The sequence below is a fragment of the Argentina silus genome (assembly GCF_951799395.1).
Source record: "Argentina silus genome assembly, chromosome: 4".
Lineage (NCBI taxonomy): Eukaryota > Metazoa > Chordata > Actinopteri > Argentiniformes > Argentinidae > Argentina > Argentina silus.
In genome coordinates this window covers 3,350,395-3,373,799 of record NC_139658.1, presented here as the reverse complement: position 1 = coordinate 3,373,799, position 23,405 = coordinate 3,350,395, and the positions used below count along the sequence as shown (strand labels likewise).

Below are 23,405 nucleotides of genomic sequence, written 5' to 3'. Positions count from 1 at the left end.
AGCATGAGAGAAAGAAAGTCAATGAGAGAGAGAGAGAGAGAGAGAGAGAGAGAGAGAGAGAGAGAGAGAGAGATAGGGAGGCAGCTATCAGCTAACTCTAAAGCTATATTACCCATCGAGAAGGAGTCCAAGATACTGAACATTAAATTATAGGCAACCGTCAGTTCCCCTCTTACTGAGACCATCTTCCTGCGTCCGTTCAGCACGCCTCTCGGCTGTCGAAGGCTCCAGCATCTAGAGGCAGTCCGTGCTTCTCTCCGTCTCCCTATCACGTTTGCTTTTTTCTCTCCCTCTCTCTATCTCTCTCTCTCCTCTCTTCACCCTCCCCCTCCTCTTCGCTCAGTATCGCTCATCCTTCCTCCCTCCCTTTCTCGTTCCCCCCCCACCCACTTACTCCACCCACCCACCCACCCCAGCACACTTGTAAACATGCAAGGTGCACACACACACACACACACACACACACACACACGCAGGCAGGCAGGCAGGCACACGCACACATCGCACCCTCATCCATCGGAGGCTTGTTGTGACAGGCAGGGGGCCTGCATTAATGCCTGCATAAATGATCTGTTTCTTTTTAATAGTGACCCACTATGGCAGGAATATCATTAGAGCCTTCAGCATGCACACAAACACAGAGTAATGGGAGACTAAAATGGAAACATAGCCTAGATCCTCTGTGGACCCCCTCCTCTCCCCCTCGCCCTCCCCCACCCTCCCCTCCCCTACCAATAGCATGGAAAAAAGCAGCTGCATGATCCTACAGCAAGGGGTGTTTTTGTGTGTGTTCACAAGTTGTTCATGCACAGTCTCTGGAAGCAGGGAAGGGTGGAAGAGTGTAAGACAAGACATACATCTATTTCCGTTTGTAAGAACAGGCATACATGCAGGCATTTGGGATGTGTGATCCCAATATGAGCTGAAAAACGGGGCCAGTATTGTGTGTCAATCCTTCAGGGTGGCTAGGAGGGATTGTGCAGAGCTACTGCCTGTAGCTCTTCTCTCTCCAACATCTGAATTCATTTACGGACTAACAACAGCTAGTGTAACACCCAACAGACCTGCTACCTCTACAACACGTCTCTCTCTCACACACCACTTCCCCCCCCCCCACACACACACATCTCTTTTTTTTCACTCTCACATCTATACCTCCCTGCACCCCCCCCCCCCCCACACACACACACGCACACACTCATCCTGAACCCCATTTGACCCCCCCCACCCCACCCCACCACCTCTGTCAGTGCGCCTGAGCATTTGTTCACTTGTGATTATCCTCTAAGCTACATTTCGAATCGGTCTCTGCAGTCTGTCTGTCTCCTCACACTACTCTACGCGGGCCCATTAAAGCTTCATAGTGTCTGCAGTGGTGCCGCCTCTCCTCTCCCCTCTCCCACTATTCACAGTCTTCTGTGTGCACTTTCCAAGTCTTTAAAAATGTACATGGAGCTGTGTGTAAAGGCACAGCCAGGCAGAGAGAGAGAGACATAGGGTAGGTCCCAGGTTTAGCTTTTCCCATTCTTTAAGAATGACTTGAAGCTAAGGGCGTGAAGCTGTAAAGGGACCAACGCCAGTACAATGGCAACGGTAGAATCATAGCAGGGCTCTCGGGGCTAGCTAACCTGACTGTGTGCGCTAACCCCATTTCTCTCTATTGCTGGTTCAGGGGTAGAAATGGGATGGGATGGTGTTCCTGAGTAGGTGCGATGCCCTGTATTAACGGGTGGTGTTAGAAATGCAGCGTCCGCTCTCTCTCTCTCTAATTACACACAGGGGGACACGGGCGGATGGGTTTCTCAAATACTGTTCTGAGAGAATGACAGGAAAAACACTGCTCTGTCTACGGCCCTCAGTCTATGAACACTAACGCCACAGAGATGTTTGCGCTTTGAATCTTTGAAAAGACAAAAAATCGCCCGCGCACGTGCATTCTGACATTTTTACCGAACCATATACCGTTCAACAAATGTTACTTGACTGCAAGGAAACAAAAGCAGGTTTTACCAGACACTTTACAAGACTGTAATGTGGGTTTAATTGAAGTGATCCAAGCTGAAATCGAGAGACACATCCTTGACTGAGCACAGTCTAACCTCTATGCCAAGGCCACCGAGGGCTACAGAAGTCAGTCTGCGAGCGCGGTGGACACAGCAGACACTAAACGGAGGCCATTACTGCAGAGATTATGATGTCCAGAGGGGTGTGGGCGGTTACATCGTTCTCGCCTTCCTCCCCCGAGCTAGATCTGGGCTCAGAGGGATGGCTTCCGACGGGAGGGCCCATCTGTCACCACAGCGACAGGCGCACAGAGCACTGACAGACGTTCTCTTGGCAACGGTTGCCGAGGTGGGCTGACGTCAGACTGTTGTGTTATCCAGTACAGTGAGGACTGAGCCACATCATCTATGTACAAATGGGCTTGGATGTGAGTGCCGTGCACAAACCTGTGTGTGTGTGTGTGTGTGTGTGTGTGTAGAGGGTGAAATTGGAAGTGACAGAGGTGCAACCGGATCTTATAACATGGTAAAGGTGACCAGGAAAAGGTGCACAATAGAGTAACCTTGCCCTACAGCCACCAAGTGTCCTCATAAATTGTCCAATTTTATTTACAATTTAGCTTACAAGCCTGAACAGAAGAAAAAAAAACATTGGGAGCAGCTCCTTTTGTCTGTCCTCTCTCTCATGGCATTTAGAGAGAATGGCATAAAGGGTGACCCCCCCCCCCCCCCAACACACACACACACACACACACACACACACACACACGACCCACCTTTCAAGGAAAACCCCACTGCAGAGTGCTGCAGAGCATTGTCATGGAAACAAAGGCAGACGACGAGATGGCTGAGATTTACGACTCACCCCCCGAGCATGGAGGTGTGAAGAGAGGGGGGGAGGAGAGATTGGGGAGGGAGGGGTGAGAGTCACCTTGTCCTTGTTACGGCAGTGACTCTGGCTCACAGACAAACAAAGCCTAGTGCCCAAAAAAGCGCAGTGGCGGAATTTGGTGCCTTGCATCGCCAAGCTGGCAATACACTCCCGGGTCATTGCTTTACTGTAACATTCTCTGCAATGCCGTTCGTTATCATCGCTAGGGGTGAAGTCAGCAGAATTTAATGCAAAGCGTGCAAAAAGATCCAGCGTCCTCCCCTTACATTAAATCAATTCCCTTTTTGTCTGCATGGGCCATCATTGTCGTTTATCTGTGTGTGTGTGTGTGTGTGTGTGTGTGTGTGTCGTGTGTGTGTGTGTGTGTGTGTGTTTGTGTTTGTGTGTGCGCGAGGACACTGATCTGGGTTATTTTGACAGGAGGCATTTACAGGCCATCAATATAAGCGGCGTCTACAGTGTAGAAACAAGAGCCTGTCTAACAACACTATTGCTGCCTGTTTCAGACCGCCCGGAATGTTACAGATAAACAACGATTTTCTCCTCAACCCTGTCTGAAAGGGACTGTCAATCACTATTCAGCCACTGCACTTAAGAGCCAGGGAAATGCTTCACAGAGTGAAGGGAAATGCTGGCTAGGATATTAAGACTTGTTGGATATGGGTTAAAAGACATATAAAATATATATATACACAGTGTCTATAGAAAGTCATCATACCCCTTTGAAATAGTTACTATATTTGTCGTACAGCCTGAAATCAAAACCCATTAAAAAAAAAACTTTTTCCAGCTTTATGTACAAATTTAGAGATACAACATCAAACTAATGAAAAAAAAGGCGACAGTTCTGAAAATTTTATAAAAAATGAAAAACAAGAATAACAGGGTTGGAAAAGTCATCAGTCCCCTGATTTAATACTTTGTAGAGCCACCTTTTGCTGCAATTACAGCCATCAATCTGTTTGGATATGTCTCTACTAGCTTTGCACACCTACATTGGAGAATATTTGCCCATTCTTCCTTGCAGGATTGTTCGAGTTCAGTCAAATTCCGTGGTGAGCGGCGATGGATTGCTCTCTTCAAGTCCATCCACAGATTTTCTATCGGATTTAAGTCAGGGCTCTGACTTGGCCACTCAAGGACATTCACCTTTCTATCCTTAAGCCACTGCGTTGTTCTTTTGGGTGTACTTGGCAGCATCCATTTTCCCTTCAATCCTGACCAATTGCCCAGTCCCCGCTGAAGAGAAACATCCCTACAACATAATGTTGCCACCACCATGCTTCACAGTAGGTATGGTGTGTTTTGGGTGGTGTGCGGTGTCTGGTTTTAGCCAAACATAGCGCTTGGAGTTCAGTCCAAAAAGTTCAATCTTAGTCTTGTCTGACCATAAAACCTTTTTCCACATGGCAACAGAATCTTCCAGGTGTGTTTTTGCATGGCACAAACGAGACTGACTGTGGCACTTTTTCAGAAAAGGCTTCTTTCTTGCTACCCTGCCATATAGGCCAGCTTTGTGTAAAGCTTGTGAGATTGGTGTCACATGCACAGACAGACCAGTCCCAGCCATAAAGACTTGTAAGTCCTTCAAAGTTGCCTTTGGCCTCTTGGTAGCTTCTCTGATAAATGTCCTCCTGGCTCGGTCATCCAGTTTGGACGGACGGCCTGATCTAGGCAAGGTGTTGGTGGTGCCATACGCCTTCCACTTCTTAATGATGCTCTGAACGGTACTCAGAGGGATAGCTAAAGCCTTCGAAATCTTTTTGTAGCCTTCACCTAACTTGTGCCTTCCTACAACTTTATCCCGGAGGCCTTTTGAAAGTACTTTTCCAACCATGGTGAATTCTTTGCAGAACCATGCACTTCTAGTAGTGGAATCCTCAAGAAACATCTGGTTTTATTCTGAAGTAATCAAAACCACTACAATTGATGTCAGGTGGGGGGCAATTAGCCTGATGTTTGATCTGGAAGTTGATTGGTTGCACCTGAGCAAGTTTATAATAGTATACTCTAAGGGGCTTAGGGGGCTTTGGCACTTAACCAAACCAGGTATTTCACTAATTAATTTTTAATAATTGTATTTTTTTTATTTTCACTTTGATGATGAGGGTTATAATGTGTACATACAGATTTCACAGGGTATGATGACTTTCTATAGGCACTGTATATTCAAAAAAGCAACTTGGACATTTTCTCCTGCCCTCTTGAGAAGGGATGGGTTAATAATATATGGTGAAACGTTCGCTAGGCTAGATGTTGGCTACGTTAGTCTCTGACCCTGTCATTCCTCTCTCCGGCAGGAGAGGGGGAGGAGTGTAAAGGACCATCCCTCCATCCGAGTGGAGAAAGGAGGAGTGCAAAGGCCCATCCCTGCTGGGAACGACTGTGTCAACATTGATTGATGACTCATAAGAAGCCCAGATAGATAGATAGAGAGACAGAGAGAGAGAGAGAGAGACAGAGAGAGAGAGGGAGAGAGAGAGAGAGAGAGAGAGAGAGAGAGAGAGAGAGAGAGAGAGAGATGGGTGGTTCTGCAGCCCTCTTTCATCATCCACCTCTGATCCTCTGACATCCCTCCATCCTCTCCCTCCATCAGCACTGTGACTGTAATGGCTCCAAGGCGTGGTCACGAGTGGTGGCAGACCACAGACCAGCAGCAGCAGCAGACGCAGACGCAGACTGCCTTTGGTGATTTGTTCATTTCTGCCCGGTCTAACGAAACAGGTGAATAGCTGCTGGTCATAATAGAATGTGTTTTAACACGTAACTCTGACCGGTGCTGACAGCGATGGGCTGGTTTTATAGCCTAGCGGTAGCGCTCAGGTATTGTCTCTCCAGCTCACTGACTGATGATGGGAATCACAACAGCTGTGTGCACCACCTTCTCTCCCGTCCCCGCGGACCCACGCTGTCATTTACCACCTTTTCACGGGAGCTGTGAGCGGGGAAATTAGCTTCGGAGATGCTACTGGAAGTCTGTTGGGGCTAAAAAATGAATTATGTCGGCAGCATCATCAGCACCAGAAGCCTCTGACGGAAGGCGGAGGGAAAACGAGCACATTAGGGCTGCATAATTAGACAAATGGAGGGATGTGCGTGGTAAATGCTACCCTGAAAGGAGCCATAAATCACATCCCCCTGTGTTTTGGAGTGTGTTCAAGACAACAACAAAAGACAAGAACCTTACTGTATCATAGACACTGGGTGAAGTCTATAGACTTGTGTCCAACGAGATTCTCTCTCTCTCTCTCTCTCTCTCAAGTGAAATTAGATCAAGAGAGATATTGTGTTGTGCTGCTGAGCCAATGATCTTACCTGCAGTGTTTAGGAACCTACTTTGCACTGTTGCATTGACCTGGCCGGGCCTTAATGAGCACACTGTGTATGTGTGTGCCCGGCCCCCTCGGGATTGGACCGTCACACGTGTGAGCGGTAGGAGTAGGCCTATACACAGGCAGGAGGGATGGGGGGGATGAGAGGGAAGGAGGTGGAGTGGGCGGATCTCAAACAATTAGAGCTTCCAGGGGCTCCCCGGCGGAGGGCTGTAATTGGTTGGTGACGGGTTCATGCAAGAAGTAGAGGGAATAGAGAGAGAGAGAGAGAGAGAGAGAGAGAGAGAGAGAGAGAGAGAGAGAGATGGGGGGGATGCTGACATCAGAGCCCCAATTAGAGGGTAGACCAAAACAGAAGATAGAGAAGAGAAGGGAAGGAAATAATAGAGAGCAGAGAGAGTAATTAAGAGAAGCCTGGCTAGACCCTGCTGTCCACGGGGGGGGGGGGGCTCCTGCCTCTTATCTGTTTTGTCTCTCACATGAAAGGGATGTGTGTGTGTGTGTGTGTGTGGGAAGTGGGGGGTCAGGATCACTGGCAGAGTTGTGATCAAAACATACATGTCATGTATGATCATCTGCTAACACCCAGGGCGTGTGTGTGTGTGTGTGTGTGTGTGTGTGTGGGGGGGGGGGGGGGTCTGTTCAGAGTCAGGATCAGAACATATGATCATCTGCACACAGCACACTTACATTTGATATGTATACTGTGTGTGTCATTTCTCTCTCACACACACAAACACACAAGTATGACGAGGAAAACAATGTTCTGGGGCAGTCTTGTGGATCCAAGCCATAGTAACTTGGATGCCACCAAGTGTTCATGTTACATGGCCTTTTTGCTCTCCAAAGTAATGTAATGACACTGAACAGGTCTAAACATACGATCGATGGAAACATGCTTTGATATCAGGTCTCCTGAGACATTAACCAAAGACGAAGGAATACTCCTTGCTACAGTCACTAACCAGCACTGCGCTGTCCGGCTCGCCGAGCCCCTCACTAAACTCACAACATTTGTTTTAATTGACGATCCATAAAAATTCAAGTATTATAGCTGTAGCGTTTTATGGGCTTGTGTATACTTCCCTCCGCAGAGTAATGGGGGGTCATTAATAAAGCAGGAAGCACCGGTTTTGCATTACGGGGACAGATAACAGGGCCTTTCAATCCCTCAAATTGATAACCCAAACGCCAGCTAGCTCTGACCGCTCTGCCGGTGACAACAGTCCAATTACACACCCTTACAGAGTGAGCCGAGGTCCTTTGAGGACCGGGTCTGGGGGAGGGGGGAGGATTTGAGTGAGAAAAGAACCAAAATTCAATCATTTTCTGTTTGTATGCTGCATCTTAGCTTTGGTTCTTTTGTGAGACACGTCTTTTCCAATCATACACCCTGTCAAAGGCTCGGCACCTGAGTTCTGAATAGCACTTTGCACCGTCTGACACACACGTAGGTCTTATTGGCACACACAATGACAGGCAGGCACATAGAATGGAGGCTTACGTTAGACACACACAATTGCACAACCACGCAGGTGCGCACGCACGCACACACACACACACACACACACACACACACACATATATATATATATATATATATATATAGACACACAGCTTCGACCAAGTCCAATTCCGGTTGGTGGACAACAGCCAGCCTCATGCATCACTATGCCACCTGAACACCCTCACATTCCCTCTATGTCCTTGCCTCCCATACAGACCAGACCCAGAAACTGTGTAGTGTCAAAGAAAACTGACAGACAGTAACACACCAGGGCCCTCAAGAGAAACAAAGGCACAGAGGTCCATATTCATGAGACTCTCTGACCTGGAACAGAGTCTACACCTGAGTCTCTTTCTCTGCCCCCCCCCCCCCCCCTCTCTCTCTCTCTCTGCTCTTCTGTTTTGTTGTGTTTCTCTGCTGCCTGTCTTGTCTCCTCTCCCTCCATGTAATCTCTCATTCTTTAAATCTCTCTCTCTCTCTCTCTCTGACGATCTTTAACCCGAACCCATCTCCATCTATAACATCCCCTCCCGTTGTTGCACTCTCGCACTCATTCTCTCACTCCTTTTTCTCACTCACTTTCACTCTTTCATTCTCTCCTTCCCTTCCTCTCACTGTCCCTCACAATCCCTCTGGCTCGACCTTCCTCTCACCTTCCCCGTCACGCTCGATCTACATAAATGCATACGTAATCTACCCATACCGAAACTGTCCACATACATAAAACATCAACTCTGTAACTCTGTAATACGATATGTTTTGAGTGACCCACCTCTCTGCACCAGCATGGTGACCTCGCTGCCTTTGGGACACTTGCTGAGCAGGTCCACCACCTGGTTGTGGCTCATGCTCTGCACGTTCCTCTTGTTCACCTCCACGATAATGTCCCCTTCCTTCAGACCCCGGCAGCGAGGGTAGTCCACGATTTGCTTAACCCTCTGCCCTCCCCCCGAGGGACTGTCCGCTATGGTGAAGCCAAAGCCTTTATCGCCCTTTTCCATATGCACGGTGATGAGCTCCGGCTGGGTGGCGATGGACGATGCCAGCGTCTGCACGTCGCTGGGATAGCCGTGTGAGCCGTTGGATGCTGCGTCCCCCGAGGGGCTGTGGGCGCGGGAGTCGCGCATGCCGTTGACGGGTGGGCCGGTGGTGCCGCCAGATTGGCTGCCGTGGCTAGAGGGCGAATCGTAGTTCTCCTGGCCGTTGACGATGATCGGGTCTTTGTCACTGATGGCCACAGAGGTGACTAGGCTGGTGTTGGGGTCGTCGGGGTCGAAGGGTAAGGGGTAGCCGCGGCAGAGCTCCAGATTGACCATGGAGCCGATCTGGATGGACTGGAAGATCTTCACCACCTGGGCGTGGGTGTAGCCTAGCACGCACGTATCGTTGACGCTGACAATGACATCACCTAGGGGAAAGACGTTTGGCAAGAGAGGTAAAACACTTAAAATCTCACAGAAAAACATAACATTTGGGAATCAAACTCCATTTCACCTTACTCTACTTTCATAACATTGACCGAAAATGGCAAAATGGTCACTCACCAGTCTCCATCTTGCCATCTAGAGCAGCGGGTCCATCCAGGACTAGACTCTTGATCTGCAGGAACTCATCGGGCTCGTCACCCCCGACGACGGTGAAGCCGAACCCCCGGCGGCTCTTCTTCAGTTTGGTGTTGATGAACGTGCCCTTGAGCTCGGCTGGATTCCGTGTGAAGAATGGTTTCCCCCCTACAGGAACACATTCATTATGTTAAGAGGGATTCCAACCGGGGTCACCAGCCTGTGTTTGGAAATGGGGGTAATCCCTATAAGGAAAAAAAAAAAACATCCCAGTATGTGGGCGTTGCTATCCCAGTCAGAGTGCTGCGATGGTGGGTCGAACACAGACTCAGGAGTGGGTCTGACTGGACATGGTTGTATGAGTAGTGATACACTCACCATAGGTCACTGTCAATGCATGATAGTATGTATATATCAGGTAAGTGGTTGTGAGCCTATCGAAGCGTGACTGATCGGGAAAGAGTGTGTGTGTGTGTGTGTGTGTGTGTCAGATTTAGAAACACATTTTTCTTAGCTTATGTGTAAAACCCTGGCGTAAGACAGATACTCCAGTGAGCCAGTGAGTAGACACCTCAGCAGCCCTGAGCATCCGCTCTAACAAGTCCTACTGTTTCTCCCTACTGTGGTAACAAGGGGTTGTCAGACACACAAGGCTTAGAGCAAACGTTCGCCAAGCCAGTCTTACGAAGAAAGAACCATTGAAGTTTATCATCTCAATCTGAACTCTAAATCTCTCTCTCTCTCTCTCTCAATGTGACTGGCCCCAAAAGAGAGAGGCTCAAAGATAATAGGAAAAGGACAGTTGATCAAGATGTAGTGAGATATTCACAGAGTTTAGAATAAACATATGCGTGAGATATTGGCATGGTAGAGGAAGGACAGAGAGAGTTTCAGCGGGTTTGTGAGGGAGAAAGGGTGGAAAAGACATTAAGGGAGAGAGAATGAGAGAGAGAAAGTGAATGTTTGAAAGCACAAGAAGCAATGCAGTATGACTGGAGGAGGACTTTTTTTCCTTGAGGGAGAAGTGAATGTAAGAAAACAGAAACAGACATAGAAGCGGCATGTGAAAAGAGAGAGATATTGAATAGCAAGATTTGTATGGTAGAATCTCTTGGCCTTGGACGTTGGCACGGAGAGTGGGAGAGAGAAAGAGAGCGGAGAGAGAGAGAGAGAGAGAGTGAGACAGGCGGTGTAGAAGAGAAAGGGGAGAGAAGACGTGACGAAGCTGACTCACTGGTAGAACTGTGCCAGGCTACAGCCGGTCAGCTACGGAGGGCTAATTAGACAAGCTGCTACTGGGAGTCCGCTACATGCAGTGCTGCCAATGTGGGTGTGTGTGTGGGGGGGGGGGGGGGGAGTGTGGATGTGCTGTACATCCATTGACTAAGGGAATTTTCAGTGCTCCATGTTTGAATCATAATGTAGGTAATGTGTCTGGGGATGCAACTCTAAAGCAAATTTAGTGAATGAATCGAGTATTTACGGTGAATATGGTGACCCATCGAGGACTTACGTTTGGGGCCGATAGGGGGCGGCAGTGGGGGTCCCGTCTGGGGGTCCCTGTAGGTCTCCTGGTGGTTGGAGGCATAGTTGCCCAGGGGCGCCCCTGCCAGGGTGGCGTCCTCTATCCATTCTGGAACAGCAAAGGGGCACACTTCCTGTCTGTGGTGTCTGTACAGTTACACAGTCGTACTACTCCCTAATGCGCCACAATGGGTGGCTACGAAACAACTTCGCAGATGCACAATGGCTGCCATCTTTAATTCTTCAAAGTGACCACCTCACTGTATGTACCAGAGAGCTGCTTTCTACATTAGTATTCTCAGCATCGAGTCACAATCAATGAAAGAGAAAAAAATAGTCTTCACAGATATTGAGCTTAAAAGGAGCAGGGCGTCTGTTGGAAATTTGCCACCTCTGGACACTGCGGCGAAATTCAGTTTGATGTTCCAAACGACAACATCGAACTGAATAATAATATAACCCCCTGAAATGGACTCACCCGTAACATATTGCACATTTGAATAGATATCGAGCTTCGAGGAGTAAAAGTCAACATATAATCAAGTCAGAAACACATTAAGCTGAGTTTGCAGAACATGAAAAGACCAATAGGGAAAGTCCCTTGTGGAGCGACGTGCATTCAGAGTCAAATCTGTAGGATGTTCTACATACAGAGAGAGAGATAAAGGCAGGACACAGTCATGGCCCAACATGACCATGTAGCAGTTTTCATTGGGAGTGCTAAAACCTAAAAACACATCTTAACACATTTCTATTCTAGCATGTGCTTCACTGTGTTTATCAGGGTAAAACTTACCTGTAAACCTTTGAAAGAAATCATTCATATTTGCGACACTGAAAATGTTGCGAAATTAACCCCCAAAAATGGCCATTTTAAAGCCACTTAAACAAATCATAAGTATGCCTTTATGGTATTTCAGTAGCAAATCATAAAGAATAGCAGTAAAGCCGTAGAAGACACAGTAGTGACAGACACACAGACAGACGGACAGGGACGATCACAATCACGGACATGAAGAAAGAAAGATAAATGACGCCCAGGCGGGGCTGGAAACGAACCTCGGATGTAGCGCTCACCTTCTGGTGGCTGCTGGGGCTGCTGCTGCTCCAGCTGCTTCCTGCGTTTGGCCTCCAGTATAGGGTTCTCATACTGGGTCTTCCTGTTGATGTGACTGGGGGAGGAGGGGGAAGGTAGATATTAGAGAAGCATGAGATATGGAGAGAGAGGGGGGGGGGGGTGTGTGAAATAGTGAAAACAGGGGGAAAGAGGAAAATAACAGAAGGAAGAAGAAAGGTCAAATCAATGTGTATAAAGGGTAACAGGAAGAGAGAGGGATGGATGCAGAGACGCAGCGGGGCATTCATGGACGTGACGTTAGACAGGGGCTCAGACACAGCTAATAATACGACTCAGAGACAGACAGTGTCTGGAGACCCGTACTGCTTCAGGAGACTACCACTACCAGCACCGACGTATCACACAGCAACCCAGGAGGGTCTACTAATAACCACACCATGAGGAAATTAAACTTCAAACACTGTGGAAACATGCTGGGAAATGATGCAGTAAACAGGAGAAAAAGAGAATAATATATATTGAAAATCTCTCAAAGACAAAACAAATAAATAAAACGGAGGGAGGCCTTTTTGCCTCCAAGGTATTGCTTTGAACAACATCAAAAACAAGCATTCATATTAATTTAATGCAGAGACCCAAGGGCCACCCACAACATGAGACACATGTTTCCTAATGACTAGAACAGCAACAAATGGCCTATATTCTCCCAAAATGGTCAAGGCCAAAACATCACAAAGATGTGTGTGTGTGTGTGTGTGTGTGTGTGTGTGTGTGTGTGTGTGTGTGTGTGTGTGTGTGTGTGTGTGTGACTTACTCCACATAGTAGACCCCATAGACCGGATCATCAATTTTCTCCCAGCCTGATGGCAGCTCTAAAAGGCAGAATACAGCAGAGGAGGAGGAGGAGGAGGAGGAGGAGGAAGAGATGGAGAGGGTTGTTAGAGTTTGTGTTCAGTGTTACGATAGGAGGTCAGTCAAGACCTTTTTCCAACTCCAGACTGGCTGTCGCCCGCGTGGACACCACTACAGAGGGTGTCTGGGCTGACCGGGACACATCTGACATTTCAGACATCAGATAGGGAGGCTCCAGGCACGGCCGAGGCTGGGACCACTAACAGCAACATGGCAGACGGAGAGAGGACAGGCTTTGGGTGTGGAGAAGGGTATGATCGTGTAAATATGACAGTTTCATTGAACAGTGCACTGAGTCATTCACTTGCAGTAAATGCTTCACGTCCATTGATGGTGAACCACTGTGAGGGAACATTTTCAGAGGAAACCTGAAATAACATACTGATAATAAAAAAATTGAAATCCTTGATAACTCAAGTGCTCCAATCTTTCTTTTTACAGCAGTCTCTTTGTGATGAGACATCGGAGACCATCTCCAACGTTGACCTCTCTCCTGTTTGACTCATGTGCGGTCTAATTCAGAAATTATGCATTATTCTAAAGCATTCTGTCTTTAGGATATTTATGTACACACACACACACACACACACACACACACACACACACACACACTCACACACTCGCACACTTGCACACATACACACACGCGCGCACACTCACAATGTGGAAACACACACAAAAAACACACGACAAAATCACATTACAAACCGAGCACTCTCAATCAAGACTGATTAGAAGAATACATCCATTCCTCCTCTCTGCCCCTACCGTAGCAGCTCTCTAATTGGCCGATAGGCTCTGCTGGCACATTCACACACACCTTGTAAAGCAGGACAATATCCCATTATCTCTGCAGAGATAGTCTGATTAGAACAGCTGAGATAGCATAGCCCTAACACTGTAATGACGGATATAGAAATGTCAGAGTGCTGTAATTGGTTAGAAAGACAGGTCTCTGACTCCTCTCTGCAACACACTATCATTTCTGCATGTCATTACCCCATGCCTATTACACCTCGCCCTCAATTCTGAAGAGAATACAGTAAATACTTCACTCATCAAGTTTCAAGCATGTCTATCCCTGATGCTAATAAGCAGTGTGTGAATGTATGAGACCCAAAGGCAATGATGGCTATAGCAAATGGTGGGTGTTGTGTGCGATACTGTACACCCATCATAAACAGTGTATACTATGCACCCTCGCTATCAGATGTTCTGAAGAGGAACGGACGTTAAAAGTGTGAACACCTTGACCTGACTGTCAGTTTAAATACTTAAGTTGCTGTTTCTACAGCATACCTCTTTCCACTTTTCTCTGTGGGCGTAACAATCCGTCGCTAGGCGCCCTTGCCGGTGAGTGGATGAGTGGATGTAGCCTGATAGATCTTCTGACACTTAGCACAAAGCACTCCCCCCCCTCATCTCTCTCTCTCTCTCTCTCGATCCCCCCACCGCGTACTTCAGCTTGAGGGGGGACTCGGGTGACAAATTGCCTATTAAACTGTTTGCATCTCATTCTCTCATGGTGAACGGGATTTGATTTCTCCTGGGCAAGAGGACCATACTATTGGGGGGGATTTCATCAATTTCACCACGTCTCCTGTCCTGTGGAGAAATTGTGGGTTTTTTTTTTACGACATTTTCACCCTACCGTCTGTCCTAAGCCCTATTCAAGTACTTTGAAATGTAGCCTCTTCTTCCTAGAAATGATCATTGAATTGACGTGATCGAATAGGTGCATCCTACCATACTGGCTTCCACCTATCCGATACTGTTGGTTTAATGATCAAATTAAAGCGGGGAAGAGTCTTCAAACCTGGGCCCTTCACGTAACCCACTTAATGCTCATAGTTATCTATATCGCAGACCATCTCAGATGTAACACTGCACACAACCGTAATACCACCGTTCGTTCCGTATTTTGCATGTCGTTATCTGAGATATGACAGTCACGTCTAGGAAAAACCACAGGCTATCTCCAGAGCGTGATTCTCCAGTAGCGGTGGTGTCTAAAGTGCTCTCTGTCAGGCCAGTTAATGTGTGCCAGTCACGGCGTATTGAGAGGGCTTGAGAGTGAGGGGTCCATTTGAACAAGAGGCCCATTATGAAATCATCATTAGCCTGGTCTGCCTCTCGCGAATGCTCATCTCGTGTTACATTACGATGAGCTGATGCTTGTGTGTGTGTGTTTGTGTGTGTGTGTGTGCGTGCGTGCGTGCGTGCGTGCGTGCACACAGTCAGTGCTGCCTACACAACTACTACTAACTGAGCGTGACATTAAAGACATTTAGCGTAACACCCAACACCATGTTTACTCAATGTGATGTTGCTGCTGTTTATGTGTTTAGACCCTATAGGGCAACAGCTCTATTATAAGCCAGGGTGACATTGGCCATGGGACAGCACAGAAGGCATGGTGCTTGCAAGCAGATTATTGTGTAAAGGTGTGATAATCAGGTTTTCCCAGGGGAAAGAGACAGACAGACAAACAGACAGACAGACTTACCTAGCTCATTATCTAGCTCCTCTGTGTGTACCCCTTCTTCTCCAGGAGAAAGCCAGCAGACCAGTAGAGAGGGTGAGGAGGAGGAGGAGGAGGAGGAGGGAGAGGTGAGGGAGGGAGGTTGATTAATAAGTACTCAAGCAAGCAATATTTGTAATCCATGAATATCAAATCCTCATATTAGCTACAGTTCAGTGAGAGCATTAATTTGTTAGATCCCAAAACCACACGTTGAATGGAAAAATATGGGGTGTTCTTAAAACCGCCACTTAGTGGCGCTGTTTTATAAAAAGTAAAGCCAAAACAAACGTGTTCAATCATATAGACATAGGGTATAATATTACACATACAGAGGATGGGGTAAAGGAAATGCCATTAAATATGAATTATTAGTAGTAAATAAATAGACATAATTCATCACTCTCTCTATATATATGTCCTCTTGTAGCAGCTTGAGATCTATAGGACACACTGTTGATCTCATCAAATCTAAATAAGTAACACAGTGAGCGCACACACACACACACACACACACACACACACACACACACACACACACACACACACACAGCGTATGCTCAGTGGGCAGGGAGGGGCGAGGAAGATGAAAGACTGGCATCTGATCGAGTGTGTTTTGCGTGGGCGGCTGGCCCTCTTTAGGACAAGGTGCATTATTTATTTATACTAGATGATGCGAATAATACATTCAGTCCTTCAGGCAATGGGAAGGCAGGCAAGGCAGCAGCACACGAGACCAGAATATTACCAATGCTCATATACCACTGTTGTGGCCAGACTGCCATCTACAGGCCACTGGGGGAATGGGACAGCTTTTGTAAACACACATTAGATCTCTCTCACCCTCTCTCCCCCCCACACACACACACGTCAGCAACATAGGGGACATTTGTTTTTATAGGTATACACTATGAACAAAAGATGTCCATCTGCACTGCAGGAAGAGAGAGAGAGAGAGAGAGAGAGAGAGAGAGAGAGAGAGAGAGCGAGCTGCTTGTCGGGGGGGCTCTCTACCTCGACTGGACTGATATCTATTGTTCAGGTTGCATCAGGACCTGATCTTGGGCGTATTTGCGGATACACTCACCAAGCATGCTAGCCTACCACCCTCCATTAGCTCCCACTCCCACTCATCAATCAGCTGTACACACACAAAGACATGCATGTACACACACATAGTGCATGCAAGCTGATGCATTAGAGTGTGCGCCTTTTGAGGTCTGACCCCCTACTGCGCCACACACACACACACACACACACACACACACACACACACACACACACACACACACAATCACACACACACACACACACACACACATACACAATCACACACACACACACAGAACTGAACAAGAGGCCCAAAGAGATGCTCTGCTGCTCTCTCAAACAGCATATTTCATACCACAGCTCTGTAACCAACATTCAGACAGAGAGGAAGAACAATTTCAAACATGGACGCCTCCTCTTGCAGCCAGATGGCACTATTTTTTATATTGTCAGACAGACAGAGGGGGATGTGGACCGAATAACCACCAACAGACACAGACACAGACACAGACACAGACACAGACACACACACACACACACACACACACACACACACACACACAGAGCATGACGAGAGAGAGAGCCCATAATGATCGTACCATCGTCTTCACATTCTTCCAGGGGTTTCTGAGGCTTGTCCAGGCACCGGGGGTCGATCCAGGAAGTGGTCTTTGTGTTGTGGCTAAGAATAGACATAGGACAGACAGACGCACTGTTATCTAGGAAGCCATGCAAAAAAACTGACGGAAAAACGTCTTTACTTTTTCCGCTCTACATCACTTTCACAGCAAGATATACAGTGCTGCTTGAAAGTATGTGAACCCCTTGTGCAATTATAGTTGTTTTTTGTTTTTACCATGAAATCTTTATTTAATCAGAACCAGTCTTTTTTTATCGAACAGGTTTATATTTACTAATTCCATATGTTGGTTTAGAGGAAATCATTTTTTTAAGAAATTACTGCAGGTGCAAAAATAAGTGAACCCCAAGTTGCATTGGTTAAATCAAGTAGGTAAGTAGAATCAGGTGGGTAAATAATTGGGTGCCAAATGAACCAATCAACCAAAGGAGAGATCTTTAGGAAAGAGTTTGGGTGGGACTCTGATAAATCGAGATAAGAAACCTGGTCAGTTTTGTGTTACCCATACAGGTGAATGCAAAACACACCATGCCGAGAGGAAAGGAGATCTCAGAGGACATCAGGAAGAGGGTAGTGAGAGCACATCAGTCTGGCGAAGGCTATAAAATCATCTCAACAAAATTTGAACTCCATCAGTCCACTGTGATGCAAATAATTTGCAAATGGAGAGCATTTAACATGACAGCAACTCAGCCTAGAAGTAGACGCCCTTCCAAAATATCCCCAAGAGCCCCCAAAAGAATAATAAATCAGGTAAAAGCCAACCAAACATAACATTTGCAGACCTCCCTTGCTGCATCTCAGGTAACTGTGCATGCTTCAACAATAAGAAGAACACTGGCAAAATGGCATTCATGGGAGGGTTGCTAGGAAGAAGCCTTTGTTGTCAAAAAAGAAACAAACTGCCTGTCTTAACTTTGCCAGAGACCACCTGGACAAGCCTGAAGGTTTCTGGAAGTCCGTTCTTTGGACAGATGAGTCCAAAATTGACCTTTTTGGTCACAATCAAAACCACTATGTTTGGCGAAAACCCAACACTGCCACCAAAAGAACCTTATCCCAACGGTCAAGCATGGTGGTGGAATGTCAGGATCTGGGGCTGCTTTTCCTCCTCTGGACCTGGATGACTCCACATCATTAAGGGAACCATGAATTCTGAAGTATACCAGGAGATTCTTGAACAGAATGTCAAGCTATCAGTCAAGGAGTTAAAGCTGGGCTGAAAATGGGTCTTCCAACAAGACAACAATCCAAAGCATTCAAGCAAATCTACCAAAGAATGGCTCAGGAGAAAGAAGATTCATGTTTTGGATTGGCCAGGTCAAAGTTCTGACCTAAATCCAATCTTGATGCTGTGGCAAGACCTGAAGCGGGCTGTTCATGCCAGACACCCTTCAAACCTCACCTAATTGGCTGATTTCTGTAAGGAGGAGTGGGCAAAAATCCCTCAAAACAGATGTCAGAGACTGATTAGTGGCTATACGAGATGTTTACTCCAAGTTATCGCTGCTAATGCAGGTGCCACAAGCTATTGACTGAAGAGGTTCACATATTTTTGCACACATGAAATCTGAGTTTTTGCTAAATAAACCACTTTTGTTAAATAAATAAAAATATCATATTTTCTGTTTGTATCATTTATTTGGAATGTCTTTATTACGAATTGGGGTTGAGAAAGATTTTGTAAGTTCATTTTAATATTTTATACAAAAATAATGACCATCCCTGTAGGGTTCACAAACTTTCAAGCCGCACTGTATATGATATGAACTGTGTAGACTGGAGATGCCTGTATATGGTAGTGCATAGGGTATAGCATATGATACAGACTCTGTAATGTAGACCTCTCTCTTCCTTCCTTTGGATGATACGTTAAACCAGAGTTGGCACTAAGAGTAGACGTGTTAATGCTGGTGTCCTGGCTAAATTCCTGAATCTTGCCCTCATACTATCATGGCCACCTAATCATCACCAGCTTCCAATTCACTTATTTATTCCCTCTCCTCTCCCCTGCAACTAACCCCCAGGTCATTGCTGTAAATGAGAAGATGGTCTCAGTCAACTTACCTGGTAAAATAAGGGGTTAAACCATCATAGGGTATAGGCTAGGGTTATAGTACATAGGGTAAAGGGTTTAGTGCACAGGGTACATACTCTATAAAGTAGACCTCTCCATTTTCGGTGTAGGCCATCTCCCAGTTGTCGGGCAGAGGTCCCAGGGGGTCCTCTATGGGAGGATGGCTGAGGTGTGTGTGTGTCTGCTGAGAGCTATCCGTGGTTGACGACGAGGCGTTGTTCACACCGTAGGACGGGGCGTTCTCGCGCAGAGCGTAGGGGCGCACTGAGGGGTGCTCGTCAGGTTCACTAGAGTCTCCTGTGAAGAGTGGAGGCGGGTAAGGTAAGACATTTGCATAAGACAAACAACATGTGGAAAAGAAATACACCCACTTTCTGACTGTGCTTTTGACATGTAAAGAGTATCACAGCATTGGAAAATCATGTCAGACAACTAGGTTTTCCAAATACAGTTGTCCAGCAGCATTTAAGAAAGTTAGACTTTACGAGAGTGTGATGGCCTCAAACCAGGCAAGTTGTCTAGGCTCAACGGCTGTCCAAGCCTAGCCAGGTGCATTTAACATTCGGGCTTGGCCATTCAAATTATAAACAAACAGGGCAAAGTTATTTGTATTCATGCTTAACAAACTGGTAATGAATTTGAGTAGCGATGAGGGTGATTCACACATAGAAACACCCTTCCAAGTGCCCCGTCCTGTCTCCTGAGTGGCCATCAGGCCCTGTTCACACATTGACACACATTCATTGACACCTGGTTGACTCACACACACAAACACTAACACACAGGAACACATAAACAACTTTTGGCCCCTTCTGCTTTCTAACAGCATCTCAAAGACTACAGACATAGTTTCAGGCCTTGGGTTGTCTACAGTGCTGAGATATCTGGGTCAGTAAGTATTGAACGTGTACAAAATGCAGAACACAAACACAATCATCATCACAACGTTCCTCTAATACAGACAACAACACACCCTGTGGATGCAAACCAATCATTGGTGCAGATGAATCATATCAGCTGTGAGGTCAAATCAATGATCAAGCATAATCTTAAACTGTAAATATGATCATATTCAACATTCCCACCAATCCTCAAAAAAAAAAAAACTGTAGCCGAACACGGATATCAACAACATCCATTTTTAATGAAAAAGATTGATGTAAACTCATGTTGTACGGGTAAATAAATCAAGCAAAGAGACGCTCTGCTCTCTCAAACAGCATATTTCATACCACAGCTCTGTAACCAACATTCAGATAGAGAGGGAGAAGGATTTCAAACATGGACGCCTCCTCTTGCAGCCAGATGGCACTATTTTTTATATTCTCAGACAGAGGGGGATGTGGACCGAATAACCACCAACACACACACACACACACACACAAAGGAGCACTTGTATCCTGTATCCCCTTCCCCACAGTGAAGCACTCTTTCCCTCTTCCTTACCACTCTCTTATATTCACTCTCCCCCTCTCTCTGTCTGCCCACCTCCCCCCTCTCTCTCGCTTACCTGTAAAGCTACTGTTCATCTCAGGGACTTCCTCGTCCTCCTCCAGGTCTGCAGGCACTATTCCAGCATTTTGCATCTCATTGTAGGACTTGGTGCGTCGGGGCGTGGAGTGCTGCGAGCCTGGGAGGCTGTCTTGCAGAGCATCACTGGTAATCACTTTCCCGCTCGGTGGCTTGCTCGGTGGCTTGGGTGTTCCATAATAGTTACCTAGGCAACAAGGGGATATTAGCATGTTTAGAGGAGGAGGGAAAAGGGGGGGGGGGGTGGGGCAGAGAGAGGGAGGGGAAAGGGGAGGGGGGGGGGGGGGTTATAATGACAATGTCTTTGTATGCAGATGAGGGGCTAAGGGTGAGGGGGAGGGGGGGGGGGGGGCTAAGAAAGCATGACCACACAGTTTATTTGAGGGGGGGGGGGGTTCTGAAGCGTTCTATTGGTGGAAGTGAGGAGCCTATTTTTCTACCCCCGGTACTGTTTGTATTCCATGGGAAGAGCTGAGAACTGAACTGCAGGCCCATTGTTTAGCACGGAGCTGAGCACTGACCGGGCTCAATGGGCGGAACAGGCACTTCATTAAATGTGCATTTCAATGAATGGTATTTATGCAGGACATGTTAAAACGTCTGCCTATGAACAAATATACAGTGGAAGTTGTGTGTGAACTGTAAACATTGACTAAAACATAAGAAACCTCCCACTCATACATTGTACGTTACACACAGAACAAGATACAGGGACAACACAGGGAAAGATTGTGTGTGTGTGTGGATTACAATGACAACCTGGCTGGTTCTCTACATGGTGGCAATGTTTCCCCCACCATTGATTACGCAGGGCAGGCCCCCCGCTTATCTCTGTTACCCCCTGCCCGCAAACTATTGACCTTTTTCAGTTTGTATTGAATGTTATGGTGCTCTCAGCCATAGAGATTGCAACACCAAGAATAGTAGCTAGTAGTAGTAGTAGTAGTAGTAGTAATAGGGGAAACACTGGACTCTGGCTCTCTTCAGAGGGGCCCCTACTAGGAATACACTCTGGACACAGTTCTCACTCTGCTGCAGTTACCTTCATATGTTCCTATTTCCAGAAGTGTTCCACTCTGCTCCAGCTCCAGGAAATCCTCTACCGACAGGAAATTGTAATCTACTCCGGGGACCTCTCCGTCACGCGTGGGGCGGGTTGTACCTGAGGAGCCAATCAGAGGGAAGAGAGGAGTCAGTCAACCACAATGACCCCACAATGTTAGGTCATTGACAATTCATGTTATCACTTGAGAAAATCTGTGCTTCAAGGCAAAAAGGTGAGAAGAACCGAGTCCTTACACAGATTGACTCATAATGTGATGACAAAGGAACCTTTCCAAAAGCATGTCATTGGAGGACAGCAACCTAAAGCTGTTCTGTCTTGGTTATTGTGATGGGGTAACTGTAGTAACACCTAGGTGGGAACCTGGCATATCTGGGTAACACTCCGTGGAGGTGTGTGTGTGTGTGTGTGTGTGTTTAGGGGACCATTTGGCAAGCTGTGCTGTGAATGTCTCACACGTGCCACGTGTAAATGGTTCCTGACAGTGGGCCAATCAGTATAAGCTCTAAAATGAATGGCTTTACGGCTCGGTGGAGAAGAGCACTAGTTTAACACTACCGCTTTAATTGATGACAGGAGGACAGAGCCAGTCAAATTGATCTCTCTTTATCTCTCTCTCTCTCTCTCTCCTCCTCACTCTTGCTCTCTTTTCCTGTGTCTCTCTCTACCTCTCATTCTGTCTCTGTTTTTTATTTTGCTCTCTCAATTTCTCTGTCTATCAGTCCTGCGCTCTCCATTACACCGCTACAGGCCAGAGAACAGTGACCTGAGGATCAATGGACCGTCTCCATGTTCAGACAGTTTGACCTCAATGAGATCAGAAGCTAGAACAGTCACACAGTAACACACTGTAAACTGAACGGTAACAAGAAGAAACATAGTAGTGCCATACTAGTCACTGTTACTATCCAGTTTCCTAAACAACAAACCAAAGGTTGAATAGCGATTGAAAATATGATAAGCTGCTTCCATTTGATGTTGTGCTGAAGAATCAGGTTATGCTTTGTCATGAATTTCAGACGCAGAGTCAATACAGAGGATCACACACTTGTCTGCCAGTTGTTTTCCTACAAGCAAAGATGGCTGCCCAAAAGGCAGCCCCTCCTGCTAAAGCAATGGCAAGAGACCCACTCTCCCCAGTTTGTTCCTTTCTGCTCCATCTCCTCAGTATGTGCCCAGCCTCCTCCATCTCCCCATTGCTCCAGCATGCTGGGGAGAAATGGCTGGTAAAAATAGCACTGTGGGTTAGGGAGATACTCCACGACAGCCATCTTCAATGACAGTAGTGATAAATCAGAGATGTGATGGTAACGCTCTCTCACACACACACACACACACACACACACACACACACACACACACACACACACACACACACACACACACACACACACACACACACACACACACACACACACACACACACACACACACACACACACACACACACACACACACACACACACACACACACCACTGCCATATTCTCAATCACACTGATGTCATATTCCCAATCACTTCTTCAATGTAATCTTCCCTGTACCCACCGCTGCGCGGGAGTGGTTGACTTAATGGAATTCCTCTTAGATTGTGTCAGTGGTGTAAGCTAGTCAGAAAGGGCCCAGGTGCAAATATTTTCACACACACACACACTTTCAGCACTACGGACAGCGGACAGTGCAGCCTGGGTTCAACCCATGAAATGAAGATCAGT

At 46.8% G+C, this 23,405-nt stretch overlaps 1 protein-coding gene across 5 annotated transcripts in view; it reads right to left on the bottom strand.

Annotated features, from left to right (window-relative positions):
• magi1b (membrane associated guanylate kinase, WW and PDZ domain containing 1b) overlaps positions 1-23,405 on the bottom strand; it is a 109,987-nt gene that overhangs the window by 21,367 nt on the left and 65,215 nt on the right. For 3 of the 5 annotated variants that reach the window (XM_083667770.1, XM_083667771.1, XM_083667773.1), the window contains exons 3-12: positions 21,671-21,790; positions 20,609-20,815; positions 19,176-19,395; positions 16,981-17,063; positions 15,317-15,352; positions 12,713-12,770; positions 11,880-11,992; positions 10,810-10,929; positions 9,279-9,464; positions 8,507-9,142 (exon numbers count right to left, since the gene is read on the bottom strand). In XM_083667770.1, coding sequence (XP_083523896.1) covers positions 8,507-9,142; positions 9,279-9,464; positions 10,810-10,929; positions 11,880-11,992; positions 12,713-12,770; positions 15,317-15,352; positions 16,981-17,063; positions 19,176-19,395; positions 20,609-20,815; positions 21,671-21,790 — 1,779 coding nt within the window. The remainder of the gene's footprint in view (positions 1-8,506; positions 9,143-9,278; positions 9,465-10,809; positions 10,930-11,879; positions 11,993-12,712; positions 12,771-15,316; positions 15,353-16,980; positions 17,064-19,175; positions 19,396-20,608; positions 20,816-21,670; positions 21,791-23,405) is intronic. The other 2 variants (XM_083667772.1, XM_083667774.1) reach the window with 1 other exon arrangement.